The sequence below is a fragment of the Tursiops truncatus genome, chromosome 9 (assembly GCF_011762595.2).
Source record: "Tursiops truncatus isolate mTurTru1 chromosome 9, mTurTru1.mat.Y, whole genome shotgun sequence".
In the NCBI taxonomy this organism is placed as follows: Eukaryota; Metazoa; Chordata; class Mammalia; order Artiodactyla; family Delphinidae; genus Tursiops; species Tursiops truncatus.
The window spans coordinates 104,217,477-104,241,739 of NC_047042.1; the positions used below are offsets into that span (position 1 = coordinate 104,217,477).

Here is a 24,263-nt window from a genome sequence, read left to right on the forward strand (position 1 = left end):
GGGAGGGGAAGAGAAGGGGAAGGAGGAGGAGGGGGAGGGGGAAGAGAAGGGGAAGGAGGAGGAGGGGGAGGGGGAAGAGGAGGGGCAGAGGGGAGGCTGGAGCGCTTTCAGCCCTGAGCTAACAGTGGTGCGGATTAGCTGTTGTGCCTGTGTTGATTTGTTCCTTTCTTCCTTTTTTCTCCCCTCTTTGGTCAAAGATTCAGCGAATTTTGTCAGAAAAAAAATGAAATAAAGAAATGCCTAGCAGTGTCAGAGTTGATGGCATTTGTATTCAAAGTGTCTGCAAGAGGCCAGCTGTGAGCAGGGGAAGAAGGACGGGTGCAGGTCTCGTGTGTCCACACCCTCGGGGGGCCGTCTGTCCGTCCCTCTAAGGAGCGGGGTGCACATGTCCCCCGTCACTGCAACGGAGCCTCTCTTCATCCCCCCTCGTCCCCCAGCTGTAATGGGAATAATCACCACCTGGACGAGAGTTGTAAGAACGTTCTGAATTGTGGCTCGACAATAGCCAATGAGGGAAAAGGAAGGTGCCTCTTCTCGGAGGAAGTAGCCCTGCATCGCTCCTCCTGCATCATGTGCCCTGAGATGGTCCTTAGGTCAAGCAGGCTGTCCTCACGCCCACGGGCAGCATGTAAGTAAGAGGATGGTGTTACTCCTGGCAGAATCAGCCAACCTAAGGAGAAGACCAGCGTCTCCATTTCAGGACTTGGGGAGCCGTGTGAACGTGCTCTCAGTCTCGGGCCTGTGGGCCGGCCAGCGGCCCGGGAGCCTGCCGCTTATCCTTTCACAGCAAAGAGTCGCTGAGTTTGGCCTCAAACAAACGGTGGAAAAAGCCTCGGTTGGAAAGAGAATGATTCCGCATTGCGCTGTGCCCACCTGCGCTCCAGAGGTGGGGATGCCGCCATGCCAGTGTCGCCGACGCCCAAGTGACCGGCCTGTGGCCGAGGGTTTCCTCAGTTCCCTTCAGCTCACGTCACACAGCTCTGCCCAGATCTGCCTCAGAACTGGAGACGGTTCTCCACGGGCGGGTTAAAGGTGCTCTGGTCCAGCTCTCGAGGTGTATCCACACCTCGAGAGGGGCAGACCACACTCTGCACACCTCGTCTTCTCTCATGGACCGACACAGAAACACACACACACACACACACATGCACACACATTCCACACCCACACACTCAGATACACACACACTCATGCAGGTGCACACACAGATACGCACACACAGACACACACACTCTGACACCCACACACTCAGACACACTCATGCGGGTGCACACACATTCCACACCCACACACTAAGATACACACACACTCATGCAGGTGCACACACACACACACAGACGCACACACAGGCACACACACTCCGACACACACACACTCAGACACATGCATGCACAGACTTCTTGACTGACTGGACAGACTTGGTGTTTGATCTTTGGAGACCTGACTCCTTTTGATCCCAGGCAGAAAGGAATACTCTGCGAGACAGTTCTAGACAATGGAGCACACTTCTTCGCCAGAAGAGGTGGGTAGGGAGCCCGGGGAAGAGCTCGCCCTCGGAGGGAGTTTTCTTCCAGTGGATCTTTCTTCTTGGTTGGGGGGAACCCACTCGAGGACACTTGAGCCACTGAACTTTCACCCGAAGGCCACTCGTTTGATTCCAGGTCTGTCCTGTTCATAACTGGCCCCAGCATCTGCGCAGGTTTCCAAATGTCTGCGAGGCGTGCTGGGTCGAGAGCCCTCCACACACCACACACACTGTCTCACAGCGTTTGCGCAGCGGTCCCAGGAGGGTTTAAGACAAAATAAGTTTATCTCCTCGGTTGCCTTTAGAAGCACCAGTTAGATATACTTATTAAGCAATCAGGAGGTTCAGTTCCTATATTTAATAGTGGTTACTTTTGAGGTAGTGAACACTTCTTAATCCAGGTTAAAAGTTGTACTTGCCTGCAGTGGACAATTATTGGACAAGAACGGCCCCTGTAGCACTTGTTTACTTTTCTGAAATAAAGAGAGACACAGAAGTTATGATTATGTACCAGACTCTGTAGCAGCCATCCCAACAGCCCATACGCCAAAGCAAACAGACCGGCTCTTGGACATCATTTTGCAATACCCTGTTTTGACAAAGAAGATCAAAATTATGCACACATTTTCAAAGGTTTATTTTTCTTTTCAATATTCAATTATTAAACAGAGCTTTGAAAACAATTCTTACATTTTCACAGTTTTCTTTTTCCCTTTACAAGTATGAACTCTGGCCTGAGGTCAACAGATCCATCAGTGTGAGCCTCCCCACTCCCCACCCCTTGCTCTGGTTAATTTGACTTCCGTTGTTGTTGTGATATGTCTAGATCCTTCACTTAAATTTTTGAGTTTTGCAATTTACACTCCGCGTTTCTTACAGTCTAGACGTCACATTGGAATGCAACATTACTGGGATGTCTCAAGACAGCATCTTAAAGACACTCCCTGATCTGTCAGCTTTGTAAGGATATATCGGAATTACAGAGAAGCCTCATTATGTCCAAGACACACATTTCCATTTTTATAAATCTGATTATGTTGCAAACAACTCGGTTGTGCAGATTTTAGGTTAGAATTTATGAAAATTAACAAGAAGCGTTGATTAAGATTTTGTAACCAAATCCTAAATCACTACAGAGCACTGCTAGGAAATTCACTGTATAAGCTTGGTAGTTTTTGTAATTCAGTGAAACAACTAATCATGTTTACAAATTATATCCAAATTCTCAGTAAAATCTTTCTAAATAAAGAAAATTAAAGGCAGAATTTTGGTTAATTGGAGGGAAAAATGTGTGAGGGGCGTGTGCTCTAAACTGTGCTGAGAATGTCTGTGATATAAGACGCGAAGTTAAAGTTTAAACAGCATGGCAGTAGAGAAAAGTCTCTTCCTTCATACGCCGGAAATGGGGGGAGGTCACATTTCTCTGCAAAGGCTTGTCTGCTCAGCATGGAAATAGTTGAAAGTGGAAATTCAATCAGCGGGTTCTGTTGCTACGAACCCCTGAGACAGTGTGGGACTGGGAGGGAGTCGAGTGCTGTAGCTGATGGGTGAGCTGAGCGGGTATTTTAACGTCACATAAAATGACATTTATTGCCCAAATGTCAGAGCTCTGTTGCTTTCCTACTTCCGCTATGGAGTGAACAGAGTAGGCGCCTCTGAAGGGAGACTCCACCCCCAGAGCGGCACCAGGGAAGTGGCGGGAGGTGGCCGCGCGGTCCACGTAAGATGTGCCCGGAGACGGCCACGCCCGGGGCCGTCGGGGCAGCGGCACGTGCTCTGTGGCTGTTCCCCGGCTGTGAGCCAGGTTTCAAGCCCGGACCTCAGGGAGCCTGGGAGGTGAGGACCCAGAAACCCGGGTACAACAGGCGGCCCAGCGTCCTCGTGGCCACGGCACTGCTTCTGCTGGAGCCTATCCTTGCTTTTGACCTACACCCCAGTGTTAGGGTTTAAGGGAGAGGAAAGGGGAAGTGATTAAGTTGAGGGAACGTCTGTGCCAGGATCCCTGGAAAGTCCTCAGCCCTTTGAGAAGAAGAGATTGGAAAAGAGATCTACCAGCTCCTTCCAAAACCTCCCATTCTCCAGTCAGGTTGTCAAGGCAACGGTGAGCTTTAGCTCCGACAGAATAGATGCCAGGCCCCAAGGACTTGTCTCCAGCGTGAGCAGTGGGGAGCCCGCCAGCCCGATGAAGGCCGTGTGTGTGCGTGTGCGTCCAGGCGTGATGCACGCGCTGTGTGTGCGTGTGCGCAGCACGGAGCTTGCTCGCCCGTGAGACCAGAGCCGGGGTGGCTTACTTTTACAGGCCTTGCACCTTCAAACAGAACTTTCTCCTGGACGCTTCTCAGTCACGGAATCTTTCAGGTGTGAACCACCTCAGCTCGGCACCTCCAACACCCTGTTATGTTTCCCACCTGCCGGGCCTGTCTGTGTCTCTAAAGGCTAAACTCAACTTTCGGCCAATGCCCCGGTTTTGCTCATTTTTTCTGATGGGGCCAAGCACAAAAAAGGTACATTGAAAAAGAAATAAACACAACAACAAGATGCCCTTCTTTGAAACGTGCTGGTTGCAGGAAAGGACAGCATAAGGAAGCAACAGACCAGCCGTGCTCCATGTACAGCCGGCCGGTCGGGCCCCCTTTGGCCAAACGCAGTAGGAATCACCTCCCTGGCTAAGAAATGTGGCTAGAGAGCAAATTACCGGCTACTTTGGCCGTGACTTGCTTCTCCAGACTGCAATTCTGGTCTCTATCGTACGACGCGTTTGAAGTGTTCTTTTCTCCAGCGTGCTGTGACCGCTGCCTTGGCAGGACCCAAGAAGGTTTCAGTGTGATGTTAACACCCGTGCCAGCCCCTCCCTGTGCTAAACCTATTTACCAACAGCTACAGCAGTCAAGGAGGCGCGAGTGGAAATCCAGGTGCGGCCATGGTTTCGAGTTTTATTTACACAGAACCAGTACTTGTATTGTTACCACATAAAGCATCACAAGGAGAAAAGCAGAGGCATCACACAGTCCACCAAAGCGTTCATCTGGTCGACCCGAGAGAGAGCTGCGGATTATTCATGAAGATGAGGAATGCACAGCTGTCTGGTTTTACTTTACTGGAACAAATCATCAGTATAGACTGCAACAGGAGGCATTCGCCGAGAAAGAACGATTAGTAATACAAACCAACCCATGGGTCACTGAGTGAGAAGGAACGCCATGCAACCAACAGCAAGCCAAGGTCAGAGGTCGTTAGAGGCTCAGAAAGGGGGCTTCCCACTCTGTCCCTGCAGTACAGTCACAGTTTCCAATGATCACTTTTGTGACTATGCAACTGGGCTCATATTACTAGCTGCAACATCACAAAAATGACACTGGCCACCGCTCATTAGCTGGCAAAGTAAGGGTTGTCCATTTTTACAGTGAGCAGCGTTAGTGGACGTCATTGCACACAGCCAGGAGTGAGAGAGTAGCAGAGAGAGAGAATTCTTCTACCGCAAAGCCCTCACATGTGATGCTAATTATCTCTTAGCTTAGCTGTTTCTCTTTAAAGTGTAAATGTGCTCCCTCTGGGCGCCAGAAATATTTAATTACACATCTCGGGGTGTCTGACGAACGCGCTCGGCCAGAACGGGAACGAACGCGGGTCTATTGTTCAGAGGGAGCTGAGCTGCCCCGCTGCATTGAAATGACCAGTGTCTGCAGAAGCCGGCTCGCCTTCCGATGGCTGACATGTGGGGCTGCTGGACACAGAAAACCACCGAGCAGCGATCCGTGTCTGAGCGCGATGTGCTCTGAGAATGTGATCGTACCCACGGCCCAGGTAGTACATGAGAGCAACCTTGTCCGCTAGTGAGGGCAGGACAGCTTTCTCTCTAACGAGATGCTCAAAACCGGGTCTGGGGTTCGCGTTCCTTTCTATTTACCGAAACCTTCTCGGGCCCTATCTCCTGGGACTCTGGAGAAATGGAATTTGGGGAATCAGATCTTTCTTCCTGACGAACTGTAAGCACAGAGGGTGGGTTATGTGTTGTCCAACTCCATATATGGATACGGAGCTAGAAACACGCCCATATGCATATATGTACAGACACACTGCATGAGCACCGACACGGCAACGGCCGTGTGTGTAGCTGCATCCGTTTTGCCAGTAATGACTGTTTCTTGAAGAGTCTATCTCAGGAAATGTGCCCTAAGTAAGATTTTTAGAAATAAATTCGTATTAAGAAAATGTAAGTGATGGTCAGGCAATCGGGATGGAGTGGGTCTGTCCAAGAGCGTCCAGGACCCCCTGCCGCTCGCGCCCTCTGCCTCCCTGGGTAGGGGGACAGGGCGACAGGCGAGACGCCAAACTCGCGTCTCTGCTGGAGCTGTTTCACATGCTATTTAACACACAGGGCTATTCAAATAAAGAAATTTGTTTTGTTTTTCAAAGTGGGCTAAAAGGCAAAAGAAATAGTATCAAAATAACCTTCTGTAAGAATCTGTAACACAAATACAAGAAATCCAGAGTTATACCCGAAACCCCATCTTTATGACAACACGCCGTTTCAACCTCCCTCAAGTTACGTATCCGTGACTGTTCAGATACAAATCACTTTACGAACACGTGCGATTCAAGTGGTTTAAAGAGCGTTTTGCCTTTATTCTCTAATTCCTTGTTTTGAATATTTATCTGTTTTCCATACTTGCTAGGTTTCCACTCAGCTAAACGTAAGGGAGGTTCCAGAAAGCTCAGAACGTGGTTATGGGTGGCCTTCGACACCTTCATTTTCTCTCTAGATATTTTTAAACTGTCAGCTTCCAAACCGCACCACAAATACACGGTACTGTGGGAACTCCAGCCAGGTGTTCATCCAAGGTCATCCATTTCAGAAGCTGGGCCTAGCTCTCATCGCCATAGCTAACCAGCTGAGCACCCAAACGAAAACCGGGCTCTCTTCACCAATAGCCTGTGAAATTCACACCCTAGGGTCCTTCACCACTTGAAGAACCTTATCGAAAACAATGGCCACGTTTCCACAATTCTAAGACACCCATTCCGCCCTCACATCTTAACACCGCTAAAGCCAGAAAGCGTCTTACAGTTAACGTGTGAGTTAACGTAATCTCCCCTCCCCTCCCCTATACACGACATAAATAGATTTATAACATACAAGTATTAGCAGATGACACGTCTTACAGCAAACGGCCCCTGGGACCCAGGAAACCCCTTCTCTCCGTGTCCGCACTCAGCACGCTACCCCGCCGGCGGGCCGTGGGTCTTACCTGCGGAAATCCAGAAGGGACCTCGTGGAGGCAGGCACTCCCTGGTCATACCAGCTCAGGAAGTGGAACTGCGTCACCGTGCGAGTCTCGTTGGTTTGAAGGTTCTTCAGATAAAAGCTCCTCACGAGGAAATCCTCGCACCAGATGTGTTCAGAGACCAGATGCACCTGGGCGGGGGGAGAGCGGACGGGGGTGTGTGTGTGCAGAAACAGGCGTTGGCTGGGGGCCCAGCTCAGCTGAGCGCGGAGCCGCATTGCGGAGAGGGGTGGGGACCGCGGGGGCACGTGGCGGGCGGGGGATGCTGGAGAGCAGCCCCGCCTACCTTCCCAATTTCAACGTAGGTTACGCAAAAGATCACTTGGTTTTTTTTTTGTTTTTTGTGTGTTTTTTAAATGTCACTCTGGGGCATAATAGTCAAATTACTGGAAAAACCTGTTACAATCCAAACGATTCATTTCTGTCTTTTCTAAGCCATGTAAACCTTCAACAAAAATCACCCGAGAAAAATTATACTTTTGAGCACAAACGCCACACGAGGTTCCACTCTCACTGACATGTCATCAGGGAGGTACCACCTGGCTGTAGAAAGAGGAAACCAAAGGCTTACACAGATGCTGCCGGGCCCTGAGCTTGGAAGCCCAGGGCAGGGACCCCAAGGCCACGACCGGCTTAGGGGGAACCTCTGCGCTTCTAACGTGGGTCCTGCTGTGGGACTTTGGCATTCTGAGTAATTTTCATGCAAAACAGGGTCAAAGGACACACTCCAGTACTGGTTTAACTGCCCAAGTTTCCTTAGTTCCTTCTTGATGTGGGCAAAAATCCAGGAGAAATGAGCTTGCCTGCAGGGGACCCTCAGATAAAAAGGCCAAGCACTGTGGACACAGACCACCGGAGAGCAGCAGGGGCTGGGGTGCAGGCGGGATGCTAAGAATTAGGGACAGTGTCAACAGAGGCTTCTTTCTGAAAAAGGACCCACTAGGGGCCTGTTTTCCAGAACCAGGCTCAACTGACCACCCAGTGAGGTCATTTTTTGGTCCTTTCTGTCCAAATTTGGATTCATAAAATTAAAAAACTGAAAACCATTTCTGCCAGAGTCCCCATGGCATAGATGACTGGAGGGTCTTGGTGTCTGTTGACCACGGGCCTGTGGACACCTCCTATGGGGACCGACTGCACAGCAAGGCTTCAAGGGACAGTGGCTGGCGACCGCACACGGCAGGCCTGCCAGTGCCCGCCACAGCCCATGGCCCCCAAGCCCACGGCCCACGGCGGCCACCCGGGGAAGTACCTCGTAGACGTGGTAGAGGTTGGAGCCCTCGTCTGGCCAGTAGTGGTAACACTGCCTGACGCCGTTCTCCGAGAGGGGGGTCAGCATGACGATGACCACACAGCCGCTCTCCCACACCATCTGCAGACAGACAGAGACCAGTGTGAGTGGCTGAGCCCCATGACATGCGTAGTTAGTGCCCCAGAGACACAGTCCAAATCTATTCCACGCACAGGAAGTTTATTTCATTTCCATTAGACAGCGGACTCTGCAGCTGCCTTTGCATCTCCGAATATGCTGGCCCCGTAATTTGCATGTTCCATGGAATATTAAAAAAAGAATCTAGTAAACTCATTCCACACCTTGTAAAACCTCCTCAGTTGTACATTCAGCTGTTGGTCTGTAACGCAGGACAAACAGGTGACTGGTCCCACAGTGGGGTGGCTGGCCTGACTCGGACACATCACTTCTCCGTGGGACACAAACAGGAATTAGTGGACGTGTTCGTTTTCCAGTACTTGTCATTATTTGTGCGACTAGACAAACAGTTTGCTTTGTGGAGCTGCCATCCTATCGGAAACAGCCCTGAAAGTACTTCTTCCCAAGTGCGTTACAGCCACGAGTCCCCACCGGCATTTTGTTTCCTTCTACCAAAATACAGCAATACTGCCCAAAGGAAAGCGCACCCCAAACCGACTTACTCATGCATAACAGCCACACCAAAACCAGCTCCGAGACACAAGAAACAAACGGACCCATGTTTAAACACCAGACGTGGCAAAGACACAAAGGCTCTCGAACTTGGCTTCTTTTCAGACAAAACTCCCAACGTGCGGCCGTGAGCCTACGTGCTTGGAGCATTTTTGCTAAAACCGCTGATTCTATGGGTTAAACGTAAGGGATAGAAATAGTCAACATTCTTAAGGCCCCTCTTTGTGTATCATCTGTAGTGGAATTCAAGGGGACTTGCTGCAGCGTTTACAAAAAAGCCCACATAAACGTGAATTACGCTCAAACCCACATGCTTTCCTTCTCTTTAGTGCAAATCCAACAACATGAGAATTCAAAGCCAGCGCCCTGCTCTAAGCTTCTCAGGCCTCCAGACCTACCCGCTGATCTGTCCTCCTAACGCGTAGCAGTTTAATGTGCCTGGAGAAGGTGCAGAAGCCTAGTGAAACCATTACGAAAATAGGAGAAACACAGATTTTATGAGTGTAATAAAAATACAATGATCCAGGCCATAAACTAATCATCGAGGCTCTGCTTGTGGCCCCCAGGAGTGGCGTTAGGAAGGCCCTCCCCCACCGAGGTCCTTCCGTCTGGGGACCCGCCTGGCTCTCTGAAGGTTTGGTTAAGAGTGAATCTAAATGAAATAATTTAAACGAACAGCCCCAAAGGCCCTCCTGGGGATAATACTTCTTCTGAGGTCACTGTGTGAAAGCAGACAGGGGAACTGACTAAATCAAACCGATCTCAGCCCGCGTGGGCACCAGCATCACAGGGCGGCTCCCACCCCGCCAGCCCTGCCCGTGGCCTGGAGCCTGTGCGCGGGGCGACAGCCCCCTTCGCCACCTTGTCCGGTCTCCCACCGCGCTGCCTGGCCAGCTGGACCCCCGAGCACGCCGGGAAAGCTGCGGCGGGTTTCGGAGGAGCTGGTGGAAAGCCCAGCTGAGCAGGTTCCGCTTCTGAACAGGAGACTGCACTCCCACCCTCTTCCTTGGCCTGGTTTTGCAGGGTCATGCCTGGCGTGAGGAAGACGCGATTTCTGTGCCCAATCTCTGAGAAACCTACTACATCTTTCTCTTCGAGGAAGTAAATAACGACCCGGATTCCCTACCAGATCTTGCTGCGGTCCACTGAAGCCAGCGCTCTGCTGAATTAAGGTGCGATGGTTGAATGCCAGGAGTGCCGCTTCCTAGCACTTTCCGTTTGATTCGACGTCAGACAACACAGCATGCGCGGTCGCCTCCCGGTTCACCGGGCACCTAGCACGGGTCAGGCCATCAGAGGCCACGGCAGGGGTGGGGAGAGAGGTCCTGGCCATAACAGTCCTTTACTGGCATAAAGTGGGTTCCTTTTCCCGAACAGGAAGCAGGTGCTGTCAGCCCTGGGTCAGAAGAAAGCTGTCAGTGTGGATTAAACGTGGCCTTCCGTGTGGGATCCCGAGGATAAGCCCCTGGTGCTGCGTTTGGAGAAGAACCGGAAATGCCCCCCTTTTCGTGAGCTTCTCCTAGAATGCACCAGCACAGGCCAGGGAAGCCCACCCTGAAGGCACGTTATCACCCCGCACACAGGGGTTGTGGGCAGGAGTGGCGGGACCACCGGTGGTGACGTGCCCACCGACTTCTTCACTGGTGGTGGTGTCACAGGGGTCGGGGTGGCCATCTCCGAGGTCCTGGGCTGTCATAAAACACTCCAGCTACACCCCGCCACCCACGCCTGTGCTCCCAGCCCCAAGTGGCACTCAGAGGCCACCCAGAGAAGGAACACATGGTGACAACGCAGCTGGTGCAGCTGAGCCTGGGAACCTGTTCATGGTCATCAGACCCAGGCGAGTGGAGAAGGTCACACGCAGCAGGAGTTCAGACCGTCGGCCCAAGTGACGTGAAATACATACTCTGGAGGCAATTTGATCCAACTGAGTAATTTACAGATTGGTGGTTAAAAAACAAACACCGTATCGCTCTTTGCAACCCCGCAGGGGTTGAACTTTGTCCCCTGAAAAGACATGCTGACGTCTTAACCCCTGGCACCTTATGAATGCGGCCTTATTTGGAAAGAGAGTCTCTGCATACGTCATAGAATTAAAAAGACGAGGTGATTCTCCATCAGGGAGGGTCCTAATCCAACACAAGAGGAGGGAAACACCATGTGAACACGGGCTGGGACTGGGGAGACGCCGCCAGGAACACTCGGGGCACCTAAAAGCTGGAAGGTCCTCCTCTCAGAGCTTCCGACGGACAGCAGCCCTGCCGGTACCTGGATTTTGGACTTCCGGCTTCTAGAAGTGAGAGAATACACTTCCACTGTTTCAAGCCACCCAGCTGGTGGAAATTGGTTACGGCAGCCCCAGGAAAGGAATACACGCACTGATACCCGCCCTCTACTCCAGCCCCAAATCATCCACAGGGGTTGAAAGGCATCAGCACCAAGTTCCTTATATTAAGCTAATTAGAGCAGATGGAAAGAAACCACAGGGTCTCTTCATTCCAAGTCTTTCCTGAGCACCAAGTGTTTAGCAAACAAAACTCTTTCAAAGGCTCGCTGAGACCCGAGCGGGGTCGGGCAAGGCAATCCACCTGAACGGGTAAAAGGCCAGGGTTTCTTCTGCAAAGCACTCTGGTCTCTCCCGGCAGGAAGCCTCTCCTCCCTTTACCTGGATCTCTTGTGATGAGCCCCTTTCCACCTTGTACTGGTCTCGTCTGTGTTGGCACGACTTTCTACTACCAGACTGTCATCTCCTTGAAGACTAGAGCCTTGTCTGGTTGCCATTTCTACCTCCAAGGCATCTGGCACGGGGACTTATTACAGTTGATGCTTAGTTGAAAACAATACATATTTTAAAAAGAGATCATTTGAATAGTTCCGTAAAAAGAGAACTCAAAGAAAATGCTGTCAAAGGCTCGCCTGACAGAAGTGCTCCTAGGACTCGCTCAGTGCAGAGAAAAGTGGTTTTTTCGAAGCGCATGCGCTGTCTGCACGCCCACTGCAGCTGCCACTGCAGGAAGTGGGGCAGCTTTTCTCCAGACCAGGCCGAGCATCCTCGCCACCCCGCCACACGACCCATTTCCGCTGCCAACTTCCTTTCAAAGGTTGAACGGAGATCAGCTTAAGCCTGGCGATGAGGTGCTGACAAATTTGAAAACGATAAGGACTCAAAGAGGTCTCGGAGCGCTTGCATTTTGCGTCCGTCAGCTGTGACCGCGTGCTCTGAAGTCTATTAAAGAAGAGAAACAGCAGTGTCTATGGTACCTTTCGCGGCGCAGACGCCCAGCCCCGCTCTCGCCCCGTCCAGAGGACGGTCGTAAGGAACGTGCCATTAAGCCCTTCCAGACTCTGGTCTGCTTGGGCTACACAGTCACAGGCCCTGAGTCAAACTGTGCACGCCGGGGGCGGCGGCCTGCCTCCATGAGGACGAAGGGGCTGAAATCCCGATCACATCTTCCAGGCGCGACTCACACCCACCTGGTTTGCTTCTCAGTAAACAAAGCTGTCAGCGTGGGCCTCCCTTGGAGACAAAACCCTGAGGTAACGGTAGCAAAGCCGATATTAAATGCTGACACCCAGGAAGGGCTGAGCAGGCAGGAAGGCACCTCCCAGCTATTAAGATCGGAGCCCAAGCCAGTCTCGACTCTGGATAAACTGCGGCAGCCACCTCTGGACGTTTTCCACCAGCAGGAAGGAGAAACCGTCTCCATGAGAGGTACTTGGCGTTTCACTGGAACCGAACAAAGACAGAACAGCCTGCTTGTGCGTCAGGCAGAGGCGATGTGGCTGGCGTGGCCATTCAGCATTTCCACAGCGAGGCCATTCACACACCAAGTCACCTGTTCATCCGAACTTTGTGCCGTTGCTGCGGAGGTGTTTATGTCAGGTATCTGGCTGTATGGGGAGACACCTGGGCCCGGACTCTTGTCCCTTAGAATCACTTACAGCTCCCTGGCCTGCGTTCGTGTTTCAAATTTAATGCGCACGTTGACTTCTTAGGTAAAGAAAGTGCTCCTTAGGCTGCCATCCTTCTTTTCAAAATCAGGACCTGATGTAAATGCATCAGGAGAAGGAGGGAGGAGAAAAACGAAGAAAGAAGAAAAAAACAAAGAAAGAAAGAAGAAAGGAAAGGCAGACTAAGGAAGCAGTAGTACACAGAAGAGCAAAGTGTTCTCAGCTGAGGTCCACAAAAAAGGAAACTCAGGCTGTGTTTCTTACCCGAGCCTGAGCGAAGGCTCTGCCCCGTGTCTGGTGCGAGGACGCCCGGCCGGGCTCACCACACACGACCGCGCACAGCCCTGCGCAGAGCACGGTCTCCAAACCCACGTTTACACGAGATGATCTGACAAAGGTTTCCTTTTATCTTTAAAGGTTTGTGAATTCATGTACGGAGAATTCAACCAGACTAAATATTTGAGGCAAAATATCCTGGAAAATCTAGGGCACGTGGTTAAAGTACTTGTGAACGCGTGGAAATGAAAGATCAGGTTTTTCCTAAGAAATTCACTGTCCTCAAATCCTTTAAGTTAATCAGATGATGTGCTTTAACGTCGAAGTTCACAGGGCTCCTGAGTACATTTCTGACCACAATCTCCTAACACTCCAGAATCAGTAAAGGCTGCAAATCCTTCTCTTTCCCATCATTCGCTGCCCAGGGCTGGTGCCGGATGAACGTCCGGCAGTGACTCAGCATGAGCTGCGGGACGGGGACTGGAGGACGTCCTCCTACGCTGGGTCCCGCCTCTTAGAACACCCTGACATCACGAGCCCAGACGTGACCAGGCGTCCTGCCGACTGGGGGGCACTGGGGTGTCTGCACGGGCACGCCCAGCGAGGGTCACCTCTGGGTGTTCCAGGCTAGGCTCCTGGGGGCCTGGGTGACGCTGGCTGTCAGTTGACCTGCCCAGAGGTGGGAGCCCGGGCGCGCTATGGAAACGGGGCTGCCACCTTCCGGCTCCCTGTCTGCTGGACCCAGCGTGGCCCCGGCGCACGGCTCACTCCTGTAATTCGTCATGACCTTTCTACTGCATTTCTGCTTCACCCCCCTGCGCAGCAAGTCCCTGGAGGAAAAATCTTTTTGTTCCTTCGGTCTTCCACGGTACTTCGCTCGGGCTTTTCCTTGACCATCCTAAGAACGATGATTGATGGGTGCTACGGAATAAAAACACTTTATTTAAATCAAGCCCATCCGTTTGGAAAAGTGCACTTCCCCAGTTAAGACTTCAGAGCAGAATATACTTTCAGAAGGTGGGAAACAGAAATCAACAGGTGGACTACTTTCCTGGTAAAATGTTAATAATAATAATAAATGTCGACACTAGTTGGGCACCAGCTGAATTGCTGCGGACCTCAGCAGGCCTCTGCCCTGGAGTCTGTGGCCCAGCTCTCCAGCCTCTGATTCTGTCTGAAAGTTACCAAAAAGTCTGTCGAACAAGGTGGGCCAGGCTGGAAATTCTAGAGCGTCTCCCCTCACCCAGCCCCCAGTGAGCGGGGAATGGCCACCAGCCCCTGCCCTGGAAGGGCCCCGGCCCTGAGCTCAGCCACCGCTGGCTGGCTGGGGACCTCGCGCGCCGACCGTAGGGTCCACATCCGCAGGGAGTCCTCACGCACCTGAACCAGCCACCGCGCTACCTGAATTTCTGCTTTGTCCGAAAATACAGAAGGAGAGACGGCAGACAGCCCACGGCCCACGTGGATGGGGCTCCTTGGAACGCGGGGGTGGGACGGTAGGGCCGGGGGCCGGAGCAGCTCCAGGACCAATGGGTGATGCCCGCCTGGACAGCCCAGGGCCGGGCAGCCTGCGCCCGGGGCTCGTCCTCCCACCCTGCTCACAGCCCAGAGGCCGCTGTTCTCCGGGAAGGCTGTCCCCAAGCTCTCGAGGCACCTGGAGCTCGTGTGTGAGCCCAGCGGGCCTGGCTCCTGGCGGGTGTGCAGGCCTCCCCTCCTTGCAGGGAAACCTCGGCTCCTGGAGAAGCCTCCCCCCAGTTCTAGCCTTGGACACACGCACGCACATGCACACGCACACCTGGGAGATGTAGCTCACACCCTCTGTGCCTGGAGGGGAGGCACCATGTCCCCTCCGTCACAGCAGGGGGCTGGCCCGCCAGAGCCGACAGTCCCCACAGCGGGATGGCCTTTCTCTCCTCTTCACGGAGACACACCTGCCCAGTCACCGCCCCCTCCTCGCTTTAAGGCCAGTGGGGCAGTAAGAAGCATTTCGGACCGTACAGATCCCGTTTGAAACCCGCCGGCAGCTGCCGCGTGCATTTGCGGGGGTCGCTTGGCATCCCTGGGCCTCGGCTTTTCTGCTGGAATTGGGGTCCTGCTTTTCGTTTATTCTAGTGAAACATCCGTAACATAGAAACACCTTCCTAACTAGTTTTAAGTGTGCGGTTCGAGGGCTCTCAGCACGCTCACCTGTGCTACCATCACCACCACTGTCCCCAGAACTTTCTCACCTCCCCAAACTGAGCCTCTGCCCCACCAAACACCAACTCCCCGACCCCTCCCCAGCCCCCCACCAGCCCCCTGTCTCTGCGGGACCCCGTCTGGGGGGGATCACACACTCGCGACAGCCTTACCCCAGGTTGTCGGGGGCGTCGGGTGAGGTCACGCACCCCGAGCGTCTGCCCCGGGCCCAGCACACGGTAAGCGCCCAATAGCTGTTGTCTCCCTCTCTCCTGCTTCTTTCCTCACGTGAACTTGGACCCGGACGTCGGCCTGCCTTCTCCCAGAGCTGCCACCTCAGGTCCCGGGGACACGTGGGGCTGTGTCCACAGGTCAGAACATGTTTCTACAGGAAGGTCGTGGGTCGGGCGTGCATTTGGTTTGGAATCAAATTCTTAGAACACGTCATGTGAATTCAGAGAAAGAATTCTAATCGCGGGACGGCGAACGGTGCTGTGTGTCCCGGCAGAGCCCTTGGGGTGGGGAGTCAGGAGTGAGGGTCCTGGCTGGCGCGGGAGCCCCCTGCCTCGTGGTGACCGCAGTCAGGGCGGAAGGGCTGCCGCTGAGTCACACCTACGATGGAATGCTCCGGAAATGCCGTGTCTGCGTGCAGACGGAGTCTCCCCGATCCCTCCTCTGCATGTTGCCCCTCAGTCCCGAGGCTGCCGATGACCTCGGGCGTCGCTGCGTATCCCTGGCCCTCCTCCGCCCACCTGCCCGCCCTGCGGCCTCCTGCTGCGGCCACCTGTCCTGTTGCGATGCTGCCACGTTCGGGGCTTAGTGTCTGTTTTCTTCTTTGCCATCGTATTGGGTGGAATAATGTCCCCCAAAGTCACGTCCACGAACCTGTGAACGTGGCCGTATTTGGAAACAGGAGAAAGAACAACCTGCTGTCTTCAGCTCCCAGCCTGGGCTCCTTTGTGCCGTGGAAAAGGGGACACCGCCGTTCACGTGAACCCGCCTCACAGGCGCCTTTCCTATGGGAATTTGCTCATCACAGACACAGAATAAGCCCCCGTGAGCTCGTCCCTGGGAGGGGCTTCAGAGCAGCACCCACGAGCTCCAATAAGAGGAAGACGCTTCGATATTTTCTGTAACAGGTGCTGAGCTCCTGGGTCAAAACTTATCAAAGGCCACGAATCCAGACGTGATGAGACATGAACCCTTGCCCAGGGGTTTCCGTTCAGCCTATTGTCTTGGACACAGGAAGCTTCTTACGTTTCAAATCGGGTTCTCTTCTCAAAAGAGCTCGCACCTCACTGTGGCTTTTGAGAAGTTCTGCAAGGAGTTTTCAAGGCCGGTGCTGTTTCCTCCTCGCGCTTTCTGCCGGGCCCGAGGCGGAGGGGGCAGCTGGACTTGGAATGTTTGAGGATGTCGAGCCTGTGACCTCGTCCAGTTATTAATAAGAGCCATGCTTGCTAGATGCCCACTTCTAGAATATGATTCAGAGGCCAACCCAACCAATGTGACTGTGCTGGGAAGCCAATCACAAGCGATGAAGCCCCTCCGTCCCAAGGCCAACACGTCTTCCCTACGTTCTGCCTGCATCCGGACGCCCGGAGGCCGGGTGTGGAGACCATGCGTCCCTCCCAAGGGCTGTGGAGGAGACAAAGTGAGGCAGGTCTTTCTGCCGCAGGACGGCTCCCAGGCTGTGACGGGCTGACGAGCCCCAGACATCCCGGGAGGGCCAGCCTGTTGGCCACAGAGTATCTGCTCCCACCTTGAGGGATGCCATTGCTTCCCGGACAGTTTGATAAATGCTGACTGTGTCTCAAAGTATCCTGCACTTCATCTCACCTTAACGCTTTTCTCCAGCTGTGTCATTTAGGGATATTTTCTTTCCATTTCGAGAACGTATGCTCCTTGATATTAGACCTCCATAAGTGCTCTAGAATCCTATTAGTATAAACACTGACAAATACTTGTCAGTATAAATACTGACAAATATTGATTATAAATACTGACAAAATGAATTGTCCCCAACAATGGCAACTACTCGGAATAAGCAGAAAGAAAAACATACCAGTGTTCCTGCGTACCAGCCACGGGGCGCTGGGGCAGAGTATGAGCCTCTAGTCTCATGACTGCCAAGATTACAGGACAGAACGTGTAAAACCCTCGACACACGGCCTGGTCCACGGTAAGTGGTCCACGGATGTGAGCAATGAGTACGCCGAGCATCTCTACGCCCTCAGACACTTGTGATGCTGTTGGCAAGAGACGCTTTCACGCGTGAAGTTACAGCCGGGACCTGAAACCGATAAAAATGGAAGTTCCCCTCTTTGGGGGCACTACACGCCCCTCGTAACTGTGCACGTTGGGATGTGGGTCAAAGCACAGTCGAAGCTGCGGTGATAGTGGGATTCTGTGCGTCCCTTATTCTGCCGCACGACTCGGGACTTTCTTTGTTCTGCTTGTCTGAGCCCGGGGAGCCTGGGGTTGCCCGGGAAGGGGGCTGAGCAGACCCTGGGCCTCCACGGAATTCCAGCGACGCTCTGCGGGCAGAACCAGGACCAGCGGGCTCACGGCTCGGGAACACAGCTCCGCATGGCGTGAGGAAGACTCTCGGGCCCGGGCCCCAAGCTCCCCTCCTGGAGCAGCTCCGCCTGGCCTGCGTGACCCCTCGGCAGGTTAGGTGTAACGGGGAGGAGACTCAGCCCTCAAGGGTGGAGGGACCAGCTTGTCCTCAGACTGTCCTCACGCCACAGCCTGATGGCTCTAGGCCATGACCACAGGGTTCAGCTCGGTCTTTTTTTTCTAATAGCGTGAAGCCACCATGAAAGAGCAGGGCCACGGAGACGTGTCCAGTCTTGGTTTCCTACTCGCTGGGTGAGTTATGCAATCTCCCAGATGCTCGCTTGTCTTGCCTGGGAACTGGGGATGTTGACACCTGTGCATCGATACGCTTACAAGGCAATGAGCCCTGGGACATTCAGCAAATCCAGGATCCCTTCCTGACTCTCCGGAAAAGCCTGCAGAGACCGTTCTCAAGGGTGGAGAGGAACACTGTCCCTCCTTGGGGTGCAGAGTCACGAGAGGGTTGACTGGAAAGTTGGGAAAGCGACTGTCAGACCACAGGGAACAGGGAACACGGAATTTGCTAACTTCAGCTAGTCCCTCTGTCGGGATGCACAACCGGGTTAGAGACGGCATGGCCACGGGACCCAGACAGCCCAGCTCTGTGGACCACACGCTGCTCCGGCCCCATTATCACCTGTGCCCCGGGACCCAGAAGGCACATCTTCCTCATCTTGTCCTCAGGGGCCCCTTTGTACCGGTTCCGGGGACACCCGATGTGCCCGACACACAGGAGGGGGTTGTTACAGCCGCCGAGCAATGACGTGACCTCACGTGCACACCCCACGGTGCCACCTTCCAAGAGCTGTTCCTACGGAGCTCTGCCATGCTGTGGACAACGGGGAAAAAGAGAGGGGCTGGGAGAGGGAAGCCCACCGGCCTCCTGGTTTTCCTTTTATTGGCCAGTGTTGACACGAGTTCTCAATGTCTGAGCCTGGTCTGAGTGTTTAGGATTTTGCTGAATGAAAAGAAAGAGACCAACCTGGGCTGTAAGACGCATCATTACAGAGTAGCCACAAAGAGAGAGACTGTAATCTGAGCGCCATCTTTTACCGTCATAAAATTAAAACTATAGACGAGAGATGCATTTGAATAAAATACAATAATTTAAACATTTATTATTTCATTCCGTTATAGTTCATAAAATAAAGTGGCTAAAGTAAAGTGGCTAAAAAGGTAAGAGTCTTTAAAGTATTAAATCTCTCAAAGGGAATTTTTCACACTCACGTTTTGGAAAAAAGATTGATAATAAAAAATATGAAAGGGCTCATATAAATTCTGAAATCAAGGCACATCTGATGAACACCTGGAAAGAAATCTCAATTGGCTTAATTGACTCCAAGGCGTTATTCATGATCAATGTGTTAAGATCTTATTTTCAGAACAAAATTTCATTTAAAAAGATTCACCTGCCAGAAGTCGGCCACGGTTGCGGGCAGCGGTCCTTGGGTGGCGATGTACGCGGGCTTCCTGGGGTCGTGGTCCATCTGCGGAGACAAGACCGCAGAAGAAAGATGAGCTGAAGAGCCAGGGAGTGAAGGGCCGGCTGAGGGGAGGGGCGTGGCGTGTCCTGTGCTGACAGTCCCAGCCCTCGACCCACACGCGTGCGGAGTGGGAGACGCCGCCGCTCCTCCCCACGGCCCCTCCTGACCCCAACCTGCCTGCGCTTTAGGCGGGGCCTGGGGCTCCCCGGCGCCTGGAGCCTGGCGATTGGGGCTGAATGTTTTCCTTACCCCGGGATGGAGGTAACTGAGCAGCATCGGTAGGAAAGGAGGCCAGTGACCCAGAGACCAGATACCAGAGCGTTAACCCACGCACAGGCCGCGCTAGGCAGGGTGGTGGGGACGAAGCGAGGGCACCCGGGGCGGCACCCCGGCCACAACACGGTGACCCGTCCATGGACGCGTGTGAGCGCAGAGGAGTTCGGCCGGTGTGCGCAGGCTTCACGGCCACCACTGGCCATGCGCAGGGTTCGAGGTAACGCGGCCGAGGTTAGCGCTGAGGGCACTGTGCTGGGCAGAGGGCAGGGGCACTGCCGGGGGCCTGGAGGGATCTAGCAACAATGCCCCCCAGGATGAGTTACTCCCCTCCCGTGCGGGCTTGGTTCTCTCTACCCCGAAAGGGGCTAGGGCCCAGAGTCCTCCTGGGGCCTGAGAGCCAGCGTGACACACGCTGCCTAGTCTGCCAGCAGCTGACTCCCTGTTCTCTTTCCACCTCGCCAGACAAGGACCGAAAACAAACAAAGGAGAAGGCCGTGGGGGGTTACCTGGCTAGGGGATCTGTCCGAATGCAGCCTGCTGGCTTTGAGAGAGGGAGTTTGGCTTAAAAGACCTTCATTATAACATCTAATTCAAAGACTAAGCAGAAAAAAAGGAACATGAGAACGAAGGCTGGAGAAGCAAACAGGATTGAATCAGACGGACGGGGCTCTTTCCCCTCACGCTGGCGTCCCAAGAAGACAGGAAGGGACCGGGCGAGGTGTTATAGCCAAGACGCCCTTGCTGTCCCCGCCTTGAGGCCCGCAGAGGCCTCCCCCAGAAGGGAGTGGGTGGGTCTCCCCTTGGGGGCAGGCGGTTGCTCACTTATCAGACTGCACAGCATCCTTCATTCTTACCCATCCAGCACCAGCTTCTACGCTGCTGACACCAGCGTTTGATGAAAGATTTAAAATGCTCCGCACTTGAAGGTACTTGTTAAGAATACATCTCCTGATACAGTGAAAAACACAGAGAGTGCGACCACACATGATTCTACGGCGACGTGTGAGGACGTCAGCTGTAAGCCCCGGGTCACCTGAAAGCCCCCTCCGAGTTTGGGTGTGAGAAGAGCCTGCGTGAGGCGCGTCCGCCTTAACACGAATCCCGTGAACCCTCCCGCAGCGCCCGCCCGTCAACACTTTTGGGGCCGAGGGGTGTCAGCGTGAAAGGATGCCCCAGCGCACCTTATAATTATGTGCTCCACGAAAGGGGGAAAGGACACAAAAGAACAGGTGTAAGTTACCGTAACAGAACAACATCTGACGCTAGCTGGGGGGGGAGGGGCAGGAGAAAAAGCTCGTCGTGCATCTAATGTAGTGAGATTCATGACCGAAACCGGAAATGCACGGCACACACAATACGGGTAAAATTACGTTACTCTGCAGCTGAAAGCCCCAATTAAAATGTTTCAGTAGAAAAACGCTTGGCAGAAATAAGGAGTTTTATGTTCAAAATATGCATTCGTTGGGGGTGACAGCTATTTATGGAGACCCCGTCTCTTCCCTGCAAATAGTTCTGCATGAAAAGTAAAGCCCCGCCCCCTTCTCAAGTGTGCTTTTCTGCCCAAACAATTCAGAGAGCAACACAGTTTAACATCGTGGGTACGTTCAGCCTAGCACATCTAGTGGCTTTCACAGTGAGAAATATGCGATTGAAAGTAAACATCGGAACAGGGTTTCAGGAGGGTAGATAAGCCCCCTGTTGCGGGAGGTCCTGATGTCATGGTGTTCCCATCTCCCCATCCACTGCTCAATCCGACACCGGGACCAGAGGACACGGGGCTGGAGTGAGGGGGAGGGGGGCGCTCATGGCCCATCACTCCCCTCCCCCTTGGCTGTGTCACGTGTCTGCCTCTTGGAAGGCAGTAAGTGATCACAGAGCGGTGACGTGCCACCAGGTGAACAGTGACTGAGATGACCACACCACCATCGCCTCATCCCGTGCACATCCTGTTGGACAGAAAATAATTCTGGGCAGAAGTACTCTGTGCGTGTAGCAAAGATGAGGCCACGGGAGCCTCAGCCCAGTTCTGTGCAACTTTGAATGAATGAAAGTAAAGCAAACATTGAACTAAAGGCACTGAAGTCTTACTACACTTAGGATCTCCAAGGTGGGATAAGCATAACTAGAGGAAATTGCGTCCGTTTCTACGGACACGACTTCTCCATCGGGAGCTCTGGCTGCCAGCCCAGCGTGGCGGGTGATGACGCCTCCACCTCCAGCTCCTGGTGGGGATGAGCGTTGGCTTCTGCCGACATCTGAGCTGAATCTTCCCCCGTTCTTCCTTGTTGTTTCCCATGTCTCTGCAGTGTACTTTTTATCTGTAGGACTGTTGTGATTATAAACACAAGGTCCAGCACTGTGAATGAAGTCAGGGTCTCTGGCCTCAGTCTTAGTGTCTGTAAAATGGGTGGGGCGGGGGCGGGGAGGCGGGACTTGGTCTCTACGGGCCCTTTAGCTCTGGGATTCTGGGATTTTTTTCAGAAAAAGCAGACCCCCAAAGTTTGTGTTCAGTCTACTGTTCATGTGGCTGGCTGAGTCTTATATGAAGATACCACATGAACTAGGGTGCCCACAAGGTATATCCCTATGAATGACAGTTATAAATGGCCATGAGTAACTAGTTCTAATCTGCATTAAAAAATGCAGCAATATTTCCCCAATGTTCCAAACAAAACTCATCCTAAAAGCTAAGCCTTCAGCATATTAAGACCAGGGCGCCTGTGTTCCGAAGCCTTGAAGGGCGACAGGCGGGGGGGCTGCTGGCTGGTGCGCAGGCGAGGGCAGGGCCGGTACTGCCCCCGGACCACCTGGTGGCCCAAAGTCTCAGGGGAGGTCTGGGCCAGCCTCTGGTAGGGGGCCCACGGGGGTCACGTCTCCTACCCTGCAATCTCACTCAAGGTGAACACGCAGGTTATCTTCCTGTATTCCTATCTGCCCACCTTACACCTGCTTTTCCTAACATGTAAAGCAAATTCCACAGATACTTTCTTAAAAACAAGAGAACATCAAGCCTGAGTTTTCAAGTCACTTTCCCAGACACCAAGTCTTAATGTGAGAGTTTGCTGGGAAATGGTAGCATTAGTAAAATCAGTGGGAGAGAGTCTGGCTTTTTCTTCATATTCTTATGAGTCGAGATTTACTTAAGAAAAGTATTGGCCATAAACCAGAATAATACACATACAGATGTTTGCCTGTAAATCCGGAAACCAAGGAACCGGCCCCCATTTTGGCCAATTTCTTAGGACGTTCAGGGCACCTGAGCAGCCATCCTTTTCTGAAGAGTCAGTTTGTATCTACTTAAATTTGTTAAACGCATTCTGAGTTTAAAAATGAAACCATTTCTCCCCTTCATAAACAGAGAAATGAAGAGTAAGTTTACTTTCAAGTGCTGTTGGGACGTTCAGACTTGCCCCCCGGTAAGGGGACTCGTGTGCTGCTGTGTTGACGCCCGCCACCCCTCAGTCCACGCCTGGCAGTGACCAAGCTCCGGTGCGGCTGACGGAGTTCTCCCGCAGACGCCCCACGCGGGGAAGCGGACTTCCTGTTTACTTTCATGACCTCTCACTTCAGAGCAGAGGTTGCACATTATTCACTACTGGATGGCTTTCCTGAAATTTAGTGACGACTAAGTACAGATATGACAGACGTAGTTATCGTAGTTTTATTCTGCAGGGTCACGGGCTTCTTGGGCTCTCGTTGTAAGCTCCTCACTCAATTCTGCTAGGAAACTCATCAACATCAGACCTTCAGTCATTTCAGGAGGAGGTACCGAGGATTTCTTCTAGCTCATGCTTCCAACCCAAATTTGCACAAAAAAGAACTGTGGCATGAAATAAAAGGAGCACATAAAAGACACCGAAAGATCACTTGCCTCTCCTGGCCTCACCTTCTGACCCAGGTCCCTGCCCCGTCAAGCCTGAAAGGCTGTTCTGAATTTCTACCAACAAGAGAGAGACGGGGAAGGCACAGGAGTAGGGGCTGCTGGTGGGCAGCTTCCGGGAGAGATGCAGTTTCTCACCAGCACCCTGTCCTCATTGAGTCCTAACTTTAGCCTGAAATAGCTCCAACGTCTGGAAGCCGGAACCCATAAAATGGGGGAGGGTCGGGCACCCCCCAACACTGAACCCCCGTCTCTGAGACGTGAAAAGGATTGCTTTATTGCTCATTCTGGCCCTGTCACGGGGTTCATCCCAGGGAAGGAGCCCAGCAGGAGAAGGCAGCTCTTTCCCTTCTACAGACCATCACCACGACCCCTGTGTAGGGACCAGGTCCAGGCAGCTACAAAGCCCGCCCTCAGCAGGTGAAAGATGCGTAAATCAATGGGGCTTTGCCTTGGTTTTTTGAATTTAGAATTGATGGAAAAATACCAAACTCAACAAGTGTGTTTATTTAGAAAGACTGATTGAACGGCTCCAGTTAGGCCTCTGAACACAGACAGAGCCAACGTTTGAGGTCTACTCTGCTGGAGGGAAAGGAGTGCGTCCTTAAAAATAACCCCAGAAACAAAGGCCTGAGCTCAGACGGGTGCAGACAAGATGCTGCCCCCCGAATCCCTTTCGCACCGCAAGCGTGTTACACGGTGCCCTCGCTGTGTGGTTGTGCGGTGTCAGGAAGTGGGGCCGACCCACGGCACGCTGGAGTCATGACAATAAGGTTTATACAGCAGATGCACTGAAAAACAGAACCACCACGATGACAGCGGTTCTGCTTGCGATCAGACGGCGAACTGT

The 24,263-nt window shown here is 52.9% G+C and overlaps 1 protein-coding gene across 4 annotated transcripts in view; it reads right to left on the reverse strand.

The window, feature by feature from the left end:
* Positions 1-24,263, reverse strand: part of PTPRN2 (protein tyrosine phosphatase receptor type N2) — a 689,600-nt gene that overhangs the window by 22,158 nt on the left and 643,179 nt on the right. For all 4 annotated transcript variants that reach the window (XM_033863563.2, XM_033863561.2, XM_033863564.2 and 1 more), the window contains exons 17-20: positions 19,183-19,260; positions 8,063-8,182; positions 6,775-6,941; positions 1,945-1,998 (exon numbers count right to left, since the gene is read on the reverse strand). In XM_033863563.2, coding sequence (XP_033719454.2) covers positions 1,945-1,998; positions 6,775-6,941; positions 8,063-8,182; positions 19,183-19,260 — 419 coding nt within the window. The remainder of the gene's footprint in view (positions 1-1,944; positions 1,999-6,774; positions 6,942-8,062; positions 8,183-19,182; positions 19,261-24,263) is intronic.